The sequence below is a fragment of the Miniopterus schreibersii genome, assembly GCF_964146895.1.
Source record: "Miniopterus schreibersii genome assembly, chromosome: 14".
In the NCBI taxonomy this organism is placed as follows: domain Eukaryota; kingdom Metazoa; phylum Chordata; class Mammalia; order Chiroptera; family Miniopteridae; genus Miniopterus; species Miniopterus schreibersii.
This window is the reverse complement of record NC_138114.1, coordinates 54,400,896-54,412,806: the sequence shown is the minus strand read 5'-3', so window position 1 is coordinate 54,412,806 and position 11,911 is coordinate 54,400,896. Positions and strand designations below refer to the sequence as shown.

Sequence of the window (11,911 nt, the reverse complement as noted above, 5' to 3'; positions counted from 1 at the left end):
AATAAAACCCCTACAGCTTTTGTTCCATGTGACACATCCAGATTGAAGAAGCCGCTGTGGCTCCGTCCAGGCCTCCCGACCTGCCAGTGGGAATTATTTCCGCACTGAGGCTCTGGCTTATCTCCCTCGGCCTCACCAGGGTGCTTTCTGGCTGAGCAGCCCCTCCCACCATGAAGAGGCCTGTCCCCACCCCTGCCTCCGATCGCCTAAAAGTGACAGAAGGAAAATAGGAAAAGACAGCTTTAATGTCCATCCAATCTTAATCCACCCTGATGAAATGTTAATCCACTGCACACAGCTAAGGACAAATTAAACGTGAACAGCCAGGCAGGATGAAAAGACCAAATCTCACGCAGTCCTTCAGCACGAGGTGCCCCGAGACACGGCCCGGCCTGCAGTCGAAGCTTCGCCAACCCCAAAATCTGGCCCTGAGGTGCCCCCTTGGCGATGAATCCGATGAGTTACATGTTTGAGTCCAAAGGGAGCCTCTACATTATCATAAAAACCATCCCTTCCCACCTCCGGGGGAAAAAGCACCAGAATACACAACACAACCACCTGTGCGCGGCCTGGAATTCACCATCTAAGACTGCGGCAGAGGCCAAGAGCTAAATCCGGCCGGTACGGAAGCAAAACCGGGGAGCGGCTGCCTCTGAAGTGTCTCCCTCTCAGTCTGTCCGAAAGGGGAGCATAACTCCAGCCGCAGGCTTGGCGTAGGCCTCGGGGACATTTTCCAGGTCCCAGGGATCAAGATCTCACAGCCCACTCAGGACTTAGGTCGAATAATGCCTAAGAACCACCCCAAAGAGGAGCCTAGAGACCTTCCCTATAACAGGGTCCCCGAGAAGCAACACCCCACATGGGTCTGCTCCTCCCACCGCAGGGTCTCCATGACCAAGGTGTCGATACAAACAAAAGCTGGGCGTCGGGAAGCGAGACGGCTGTGCTGTTCCACTTCAATAGGAGATAACACGCACATCTGAGGCCGTTACACCTCGGAGCGTTCCGCCTTCACCCGCGTCTCTCAGTCTAAGACCCAGCTGGAATCTTCAGACAGTGCCAGTCACTCAGACACTTTTTGATGTGAGAAATACTGAAGACTTCCTGACGGGGGAAGCGGGCACAGATCTATTTCCAGGAACTGGAGGCACACGGTACCGCAAGATGGTTTTAAAGGGCAGTGCCCTGCCTGTCTCCCAGATCAATACATAGTATAATCTGGAACAAAATCTCTTTAAAATCAACACTATTCCCCTAAAATGTGCCTGTCCCCCAAAGCCGGAGCTCTGTGACCACAGACCGAATGTTGAGGAATTGGCCCAGGTCCTGTTTGGGGACGTGACCCAGGGAACCCAGTCCGTTATTTGAACACTGGCCCCCATTTCTGACCCAAAATGCCAACAAGGCCTCAAGTTATCTGATAAAACGGGCTGGCAGGCAGCACATAGGCCCCAGTTCTCTCCCGAGCCCCTCCACCGCTGAGGCTGCAGGAAAAGGGTAGGGCGAGCGCCCAGGGAAACGCGGGGTTTCCATGTACAAAGGGAGCCGCTGGCGCCAGTCCTGCCATTCCGCTGCTGGCACCCTCGCAATCACAGCCGAAAGGCCGGGCCACACACGAGACAATATTTACACATCTCCCCAACAGCCCGAGGATGTGTTCACTTAGAAGATACATCTAAAAAGGCAGGGAAACGTAACAGAGCCCTGACTAAATGGAAACAGCACTATCTGGTTACAGCAGACCTTCCTGGCACCGCTGGGCGGCGGGGAGCTGGTGGTGAGCAGGCCCAGCCTCCAACGGCTTCTGTCTCCCGGACCCGGCTCACAGGGTTCCTCCCCTCCCGGGGCCAAGGGCCGCAGAGGCGGGTGGTCCCACCCCTCCAAGGATGAGCATGAGAGGGGTCTACATGGAGACAAGCCTGGGGTATCAGTTAGGACACAGCCTGGAGGGGCCCGGGCACCCCCAGCTCACATCTTCTCACCTCCCCTCTCCCAGTTTCGGGCCTTTTATTTAGGCCCTAGGTGGGGGATTCCGCTGCCACCTCCCTTCCTCCACTGGCCAGAGACCGTGGCTGCTGTGCAGGACGCACAGTAGCAGCCCTGCCCGCAGAGGTGACCACAAACGGCGTCTGTCTCACAGGGTGTTTATGTGAGGAGTCAACATGTACTGGATGTCTAGGTGCCAGGCCCCGAGGTAGGTGTTCTGGCTCAATAGGCAGGTATGATTACGTCACATCCCAGATGCTGGGGAGGGTAGGGCTGGGGGCCTTGCCCAGGGCCACAGGGCAGGGGACCCAGCCAAGCTCCAAAGCCAGCACCCTGCTTCCCAGAATTCTGAGCTGAATGGGGCTCTAGTAACTGCTAAAGAGACGACTGCTCCAAGCCCTCCAGATGGGGTGCCCTGAGCTCCTGTCCGACCCGGGCCCCTGGCCTTTGCTGATGGATGGCAGTGCCTAAGCCTCAGTATCAGCCCTGACTCCGGTTCCTTCTCCTTTCTTCTTGTAATAAAAAAACCTAACAGCAGGTGGCAATCATGCTAAGACACCCCACTCTCAGCTCAGACAGGCCCCTTCAGAGACGTGTGACAGCGAGAACTGTCTGGTGGTGACTCACCCAGCCTCCGGAATCCTAGACCTCAGTTCAAGCTCTGAAGCAGGGCTACTCAGAAGGATGTGCACCCAGTAATCGGAAGGAAAGCAGCGACAGGTTCTGAGCTGGCCTGGAGGAGTGGTGCCAGGGCGGCTGACCAGCTCAGGAGGCCCGGGTTCCGGATCCACCCATTCCCAACCCGGCCCCCCTGGCAGCCACCCAAACTCATGTGGCCTGGGCCCTGCAGCCCGCCAAAGATGATGGCAGGCTTTTCCCATGTTCAGTAAAAAACACCTGTGACTGGACCCGCACTGTTCACACGGGCAGATTTTTCGGCTCATTGGAGTTCTTTGGAAAGGAACGCTTCTCTGAAAACCTCACGTTGACCTAATAAAGCAAGAGGGGCCAACTTCTGAAACAGGAGAGTCTCAGAGGCTTAACTTTCAATTCTGCAAAGACCCTCACTACAGAAAGCTGTATAAAGTAAAAAGCCATCTTCTGGCCCAGCCAGTGTGGCTCAGTGGTTGAGCATCGACCTAGGATCCAGGAGAGATAGAAGTTCGATTCCCCATCAAGGCACCTGCCCGGGTTGTGGGCTTGATCCCCAGTAGACAGCGTGCAGGAGGCAGTCGATCAATGACTCTCATCACTGATGCTTTTTTCTCTCTCTCCCTCTCCTTCAGAAATCAAGAAAAAATATATTTAAAAAATAATAATAAAGATAAAAGCCTTCTCATTGTGCTAACATAATAAAACAGGGTAATAAAACAGGAACATATAAAAAAAAAAAAAAGGGGGTTCGTTTGCAGACAACCCCAAGATAGAGCTGATCAGGCGCAATTATCGGAACGGTGACCTTGGGGTTAGAAGCGACACTCTCTCGAAGCCAATTCTTCGATTCCCGTGCAACGTAAGGCACCGATTCCTGAAAACTCTGCAGTGGATCCAGCTGGTTCCAGGAGCAAGGAACCTCAGGGAGGGGTGACCGCGGAGCCTCCATGGAGCAGCCAGCCCTCAGACAAACTGGCCCCGAGCTCTAGTCAAACCAATGACGGGAAACCCCTCGGAAAGAATGGAAAATAGAAGTGCACCTCTGGGGTCAAACCCTCACTTCTTTTCTTAAGAAAAAATAAATAAAATTGGATATATGGTGAAATTGGCCAATCTAAAGGCTGGATTCACACGAAGGCCGCTGGGCCTCACTGTCTGTCCCCTGACGGCTGGGCTGTGTCTTCTCAGGGTATAGCCAGGCCAACTTTAGGGCATCTCGTCGCCAGCCCCGAGAGCCAAGGCGGAAATAAGAAACTCCCGGGGTGCCCTGCATGGAGCCCAGGATACAGTGCCCACCCCTTGGCCGCCACAGGCACTGTCTCCGGGGCCGGTGCTGAGGTTAGTGGGTTACACTGTCTTCCGGCAGAGACGGCCAAAAACAGGCCCAGGAGTCCCACTTCCTACTTTTCAGTGTGTACAGGCGGCTGGTTTGTTTCTGTCAAGTGTTTCAGAATTTACACTTAAAAACAGCTTCTGTCTTTAAATTTCTTCTTTCCTTCTGTCCCTCCAGTGTCCCCCACTGAAGTAACTCATGCGGGTGACCCACATCGGGCGGGAGCCCCCCACGCGCCCTGTACAGTAGCAAACGGGCAGGTGGCAGGTGTGCGGCGGCCTCTGTCTACGCGATACGAGCACCGAGGGAAGACAGGAGGCTGTCGAGATACCACCTGTCGCTGAAGGATGGACGTGGCACCCAGGGCCCTGGGGTGCTTAAGTTGGCATTTTACAGATGCGAACCAACAGAGAATTAATGAAACATTCGCTCCGACTGTATTCTGTAGAAAGTGAGGCTCTGTGCCTCCAAACTGATCCGAAAGCCATGACCAGGTGACCAGGTGACCAGGGAAGGCAGGGGACGCAGGTGAGGCAAATGCATTTCACCCCTTGCCAGTAACTTCTGTGAAGCTTCATCCCATCTCTGATCTCTGACATCAGCACTTTGTTCCAGAAGATTCATTTATGCTACAGAGTTTTAAGACTTGTCTAGTTGACTATTGTATATTTACACAGCTAAGGTAATTATCACTAATCACATAATTACTGGAAATGTGGATAATTGCCTGATCCGAACATATAATTATAATGTATAGCAACATTATGAATCCCATTTTAAAAATCCACATTTTGGAACTATTTAGAGATATTTATTACAAATGATTGTTGTGGGCTACCTATAGATGGCCAGCTCCAACACTGTTGCTTTACAAAGTGCTCTAAAAAACAAAACAAGCAGTGATTTTTGTAAGAGAGGGGAAGCAAAATAGCTTAGAGATAAAAGCCAAAATGACTCGGGCCTGAGTCTGCAGACCGTGCCCTTCCCATTGGGCAACACAGGCCAATCCGCTCTGTGGGCTCCCACGAGGGTCCCGCACCCCCTGTGGCCGCCTTGGCCACCTGGAAGCCCTTGAACATTCTGGGGCCACGAAGGTTGCGCTGAGACACACTGGCGACAGGCTCATCCCAAAGACGACGCTGGGCAGAGTGTCTACCACCTCACCCTGCAGTTTCTACAACACTTCCAGTCCACCCCGGTGACAAAGCTGACGTACAGAAAGACGCCCCGAATTTACAGCCGCGTAACGGACACCAGCAGGCCCCCACTTTCCGCCCATCCAAGCCGCTTTCTCACCTGCTCCCATTCTCTGCGTCAGAACCGCCCAGCAGTGGAGACTGTTGGTATCGGTTCCGTTTGCACTTACTACACGCACAGGAAAAGTCTTCCCCTGCGTTCCGTTCCAGGTCGGCTGATACAACCCCCGGGGCTGTTTCTTTCCCACGTGCGCGAGACATTCGAACAAAATGAAGTAAAATGCAATCTCCACTTTCTCACATTATGCTCTCAACGACCGAGGGAAAGGCTGGTGTTGGGTTTTATCTCGCCGTAACCCACAATAAGACGCTCTAACAAAAAGCCATCAGTGAAGCCACTGTGGGACATTGCAGTCCCACACCCCGAGGCTTCTCTGGGCACCTCCGCAGCCCGGTGACAAACGGCCCTCTCCTCGGACCAGCAGGCACCCGGGGCCAGTGAGGGGTTAAAACTCCCCAACTGCTGCAATTCACCGATGCAACAGGCCCATTATGCCAGCAAACAAACTAAGCAGAGGGGACCAAGACCTAGTTACACGTCAAAAAGGAGCCTGCCGAGGTTCTGAGCGGTCTGCTCCATGGTAACCCTCCCACAAGAACAAAGGCTTGATATTAGGCATCAAGAAAGAGCAGAGAATAGATTACACATATCAAAACAGAAGGGTTGCTTTAAAAAAAAATTACCATCGGGCTTTAAGTAATCTCGAAAGACCATTATTCCAACTGGTTTGGATGGAGCCCCAAGACTGGCTGGTGAGCAGCAAGCTGTACCCTGCGCCGGGCGTAACCCCCAAGCGGCAACGTCCTGGGTTGAAGGCACAGCCCGGAGCGGGGCCTGGGCAGGCAAAGCGGCAGGGAGCCCACCTCTCGGCTCCAACCGCCTGGGCTCCTGGGCGAAGGGCACTTCCTATGCCACGAAAGGTGCTCAATCACCTTATAAATACAAAGAGCGCCCAGGAGGCATCTTGGAACAGCAGTTACACTTATTAAACAAATGTTTCGGACCGTGGATTAGAAGTTACAGCAGAGTGAGTTATTTTTGTGATGTTTATCTGCGAGTGGCTATGGAGAAATTTAAAAACATATAATTGCTGCTGTCTCAGGACACTGTTCATGGATGAAGGTGATACGGAAACTTCTGTCAGAAGAACCAGGCAGGAGGTTGGTGGCTCGCGCTTGGAAGGGAGGGTCTGAGAGATGGTCAGCGGTTTTGTCGGCAACTCTTTAAACCCCTTCCTGGCTCCGATCCCATCCCCTAGGACTGGATAAATCCCGGGCTTGCGGTGGTGGGATGAGCTCACGGGCATCCCTGACACCAGCCTTGGAGCACTGATTCTAGAGCTTTCTGGAATGGGGAACAGTAACCTAAATCGCAGCTCCTTTCCACTGCAGGTCAAGAGTAAATCTTAAAAATTCCCACACAACCAGGTGAACCTAAGCGATGGGGCGCTGCACAGACCAGCTGGCCTGGGGGTGTCCACGACGTCAAGAGGCCAGGGAACTGTCTGAGATGAAGGAGACAGGAGAGACAGGGTGGCCAAATGCGCCGTGTCCCTGGGCTGGTATCTGCAAGGCAGGCGGAAGAGCTGAGAACAGGTGGATGTGAAGTCTCTGCATCAGATGCAACTGGAACGAGGCCCAGTTCCTGGGGGCGAGTGTGGTGCTGGGTTTACACAGGAAAGGAGCCTAAAAGGAGACCTGTGCCGTAGGCCCTTCAGGGCAAACTGCTGCACGTTCAGCCTTCTCTCCGAGGGTCTGGGAAAGTCCACCCACCCACCCACCCGTGAATACTTCTATGTATCTACAAAAAGCAAGCAAGCGACAAGCACGCTTACCAAGTGGGAGGGACAGCCGAAGGGAGTATCACTGTCCCCTGTACTAGTCTATCAATCTGTCTGCAGGTTGGAACATTTTTAAATGTTGATTTTTAGAAAATGCTTAAACCCCAACCTCTGTTCCCTGCAGCAGACCCCAGGAAAGTGGGGGACAGTTGGGCTTTTACATTCTGGTGGCACGGAGGTCTTGCGGGATGCGCAGCCACACGGCAGAACACGGCTCTGATGCCTCCACCTTGTGTGGCTCGGGCCACGACCACTCAGAGAACAAACAGTTCCACGTGGACAGCTAGTGGAATACGCACTCCTGTCCCGGAGTTAGCAGGCTAACCAGTGTGTGAGCGCTCGGAGGGGTCTGCAGCGGGCTCCCCTCCATCACCTCAGTGACAAGCCCTGTGGTGAGGTCACCAGTAACCACCCTGAGCCCGGCGGGCACCACGGAGGCCGCCAGCAGGGCCGGCAGGGAGCGCTGCATTCAAAGCCCAGGTCCCGGGGCTCTGGACTTCCTGCCACTCCCTAATTAGGAGAGGATGGTGCTTAATCACCATTTTAGAGTTTTGTCCCCAGGTTTCCATTAGATTTTAATTATGTTTATTTTTTCCTTTCATGAATAAAGCACTTCCAGACATTCTCAAGGACACCAGGGATGTGAGCACATCAGAAGGGCAATGCTGGGCTCTTCGGAATCATCTTGTAATTCATCCCTGTAAATATCTTAATTCGAAACAGAGCAAGTCCGGAAACTTCAGGAAGTAAAAAAGATGGTCCTAATATGCAGCGTCTTTCATATGCAAAGTGATCTTAGGTAAGTGAAAAATAAAAAATAAAAAAAGGACCCTGAGGCCTACTTCTCCCCAGCTTTCCTCCTGGCCCACACCGTGAGGAAGCCAGGCCTCGCCCTATGCAAAAGTCAGGCCTCCTGACCACAAGGCCAAGGCCGGAGGTGCCGGATGGTGAGAGGAGCCAGGGTCTGAGGGCCTCGGCTGGGGCGTGGGGTGTGGTGCGCACAGTCTGACCAGGAAACCAGTTCCCAGCAGGTGAGACAGGTGACAGGTGAGCGGGTCAGGATCGAGGGCGGGACTACGCGTCTTGGTTGAAACCGCCAACGCGCTGGCTCTTACCTTCACAAATTCTGTCCAATCGCTGTCGCTTGACTTTGTGTTTATCCACAAGGGCCATTCTTTAGCGGACTTTGCAACTCTGATTCAAAAGGCAAAGCGGTCCTCTAAGAACTTAGGGGAACTCGCAGGAGTCTGCGGGCATTACGCCACTATGAACCCTGAAACAAGGAGAAAAGAATCCTTACTCTCTGGACACCCTGGGGCACGGGGACAACAGGTCATTCAGGACTCGGCTGCCGCTCTCTGCAAGGGGACCTGCCACGGGGGCACTCGCCCTCCGCCCCCAGCTGGGGAGGAGATGGAGCTGCTCCGAGCCCACTGGCCAATCTCCTGCCTCTGTCGTGTTCACGAACACACTCAGGACCACGGTCCTTTGTCCCCACATCACTAGATGGCAGCTTCTGGGTCTCCTGCTTTTAACTTCAGGGCTGTGAATACCAATTACCAACCAACCTGAGTAGAAATAATCAATCAATGCCAAAGACCAAGGGACAGCCGGCTAGGCCTGCCCTGTACTTCTGTGACCCAGGGGGCAGAACCACAGGGAGTGCTCACAGGCCACCAGGACCACCTGGGAGCTGCGCCCAGGTGCACTGGCACTGAGATGCAGACACCCACCTGGCGGTCAACACGAGGCTCTCAAGGTCCTCCTTCCGCCACGTGGTTTACGGAACTTCCCAAAACTGCCCATCCGGGGTCAGGGGTCGGGGCGCTGCTGAGCACAACATAACCCCCTTACCCGCCACTGCAGAAGGCAGAAGGTCTCCCACTTGGGTTGGGGTATGGAGGAGTGTCCAGACGGAAACCCACGTGCCCGAGGCTGGGGGAGTCCGCGGCTGCGTGCTCGGGGAGGCTCTGACCCTCACTACCCGCTCGGCCAACGCGCCAGCTGAGGCCACAGGTTATCTGCACCCCCCGAGCCCTAGCTTTAAACTCACTGCTCCAGTCGCATTTGGACAGTAACACACACAGACAAAAAGAGATGCCCTCAGTTACCCAGCAAATGAGGGAGGACAGGGGGCAAAAGTGAGGCTCCAGGGCTGATAGTGAGGACTGTGATGAATGGTTGTCAATTATGCAAAACCCTCGGTGTTCCTCCATCACAGGTCAGAAGCGGGCCTGACTAGGGAAAGGTAGGCAACTTCTGGGTAGTTAATGTCCGATTTCCTGGCAACAAGGCTGAAAAAGCACCCCAAAGATTTATGGCAATAATTATGTGATTTTTTAAAAAAAGAGCTAGGCAAAAGCACAATTTCTGACAACCTAAATAATTAATGCAACATCCAAGAGATACCACAGTCCTCCAAACCTGAGGAGTTCTCCACACCTGGAGGCGCCCACTGTGTTGGATTACTGAGATGGAGGTCGTCCCCAAAGCAAGCCGGGCCACCAACCTGAAGACCTGGGTGCGTGAAGATGTAGTGGACGCATTTTTAAAATTCTGGTTTTGCTTTTGCTGGACTTTGTGGAAGGGTAATCGTGCAAGGGGGGAGGGCTCATTCCGGTCAACTTGAGAGGAGAGTAACAGAGGGCAGGACCCCTGGACTCGAGGCTGGCCCAGAGCTTGGCAGGCGATTTCCGTTTGCTCGGGTCCAAGCCCTGATCGGGGTGCAGCGTGGCCCCTCCTGGACCCCGTGGTGCAGCCAGAACCCCACACTGGCAGCCTCAGCAGAGGGGTGAGAGAATTAATTGGTTAATATTTGTGAAGTGCCTCTGAGATAAAAAACGACAGCATTACCGTCTGAGGCGAGATGGATTTCACACCCTCCTCCTGCAATTCCCCGAGTGAGGCCTAATCATTCTTTTTGCTTTCCTTTGAATTTTAATTTGTATAATTAGATGGCTTCCTGAAAAATTGATAAGTAGAATCTCGATTATGCAATCAAAGGAAAGATCAGGAATCAGCTTACACAAATCGTCTGTGTCTTATTATTTAAAAAAATTTTTTTTAAAAAGCAACTGGCTTCTGTGCCTGGCTTTTTGGAGGGTGCGGGGAGACTCCCCGTGGCTGGTCCTTCTGCAGGGCCCCCTCCAGCTGCGGCACCCACCTGTGTTTCAGGTGGTCACTTGGACGGCAAGTTTGGACACGGGTGGCCACCAGGCCGAGTGTGGCCTGGATTCCGTGGCAGGGACCATCGAGTCATGTTGCCTTGATCCCCTCCCGCAGCACTTCTTTTGCAGCAAGAATGTATGAAGTGTGACATTTCTGTCTTCTGAAGGAGCGAGCTATTTTCAAGGACTTAATTAACATAACCCTCTTCCAGTGACAGGGACAGCCGTCCTCGGAGCTGAGCTGGGAGCAGCAGTCTCCGCTGTGTCCATGCCAAGAACACCAGCACCCTTCACCCATGCTGGCCCTGGGCTCCCGTGGCAGTGCCAACCTCTACCCTTACTTTATGCTGCTCTACACCCGTAAATCAAGAACCTTTCTACCACTGAACTCATCCCCTGACACGACAGTCACTGTTGAACAAGTAAACAAAGGCCCACATGGGGAAGAAAGTGGGGACTGAGCCGCGCTCCCCCCTCTTGCTGAACCTGGAGACCGCCCAGCCACGGCAGTGGTGGCTTTGCAGGAGGCAGCTGAGTTCTGGAGCCTCCCTGCAGAACGACTGTGGCTAAGCAGGCCCCGTGTCTGCAGCAGAGGGATTGTGTCACCTACGTCCCATGTGGCCGTGAGGGTCAGATGAGAACACATGTGTGTGCGAAAGGGAGGCCATGGCACCCCCCAAGGTGCCACCTGGGCATGTGGGTTATTCTAAGTGGAACCAGCCGGCTGAAGGAAAACTTTCAGTTTTCCCTTAACTGCCTAAAAGAATCTAATCACCAAACATTCGCTCTTCCTGTGAATTACCCTCCGCCCCTTGGAGGCCCCAGGCCTGTCCCATCCCTTGGTTCAGGACGGCGTATAAGCCTCAACTGCCCGACTTCCCCCGTACATACAAAATAAAAAATTTGTCTTTCCCCAGTTAATTTGTCTCATGTCAATTTAATTATTAAGACTGGCCAAAGAACCCAGAAGGAAGGAAGGCAATTTTTCTCTCCTCGACACATGGAAACATTTGGTGCAAAACAGCAGAGCTTCAAGAACCGCTCGTGCCTTCCTTGGGACAGACGCCCCCTTAGGACACAGGCCCCACCCATAGACTGTCACTCCCTCTGGCTTCGCCCGGGAGGTGAAGAAAGGCCAAAAGCCAAGTCAGGTTTTTTCATGAGTAGGAACAGTGCATCCACACCAAACCTTACAAAAAACCACCAACAACACAGCCTTCTCCCTCAGAAAGGTCTGGGGAGGCTGCGGTCGGGGCCTGCAAGGTCTGGGTCAGTTCAACGTATCTGAGGGGGAGGCGCCTGGCCCGGAACACCGGGTCCTCGTTTGCTGCCAGAAAGAGGCTACGGGTATGGAAACCTCTGTTCCGCGTGGGTTTCAAAGGGAAACCTGAGATTTGAGAAAAGGGGGAACAAAAGGAAGGAAAACACTTTGTTTTACAACCACTTGCTTGGCTATCAAACACAAAACAGAAACGCCCAGAAGCGAGGGCAGGAGAACCTGGAGGTTTCCCTTCATCCGACAAGGTCTGGACCCTGGGCAGCGAATCTGACTGAGGATGACCCCCGGCTGCCCCCGCCTGCGGGGAGGACCGCACTGGGCTCGGGAACTGCGCTCTTGTATCTTGAGTAAGTTTCCCAAGTTTCTAGTTCCCGGTCCTCACACAGAAGAGACAG

The 11,911-nt window shown here is 53.5% G+C and overlaps 1 protein-coding gene across 5 annotated transcripts in view; it reads right to left on the bottom strand.

Moving 5' to 3' along the window:
• The window catches only part of CTBP2 (C-terminal binding protein 2), a gene marked incomplete at its 5' end in the record, with an annotated part of 116,979 nt that overhangs the window by 16,801 nt on the left and 88,267 nt on the right, over positions 1-11,911 (bottom strand). For 3 of the 5 annotated variants that reach the window (XM_081157664.1, XM_081157666.1, XM_081157665.1), the window contains one exon: positions 8,186-8,343. The exons of the other annotated variants lie outside the window; for them this stretch is intronic. In XM_081157664.1, coding sequence (XP_081013790.1) covers positions 8,186-8,243 — 58 coding nt within the window. The remainder of the gene's footprint in view (positions 1-8,185; positions 8,344-11,911) is intronic. 5 annotated transcript variants of the gene reach the window in all.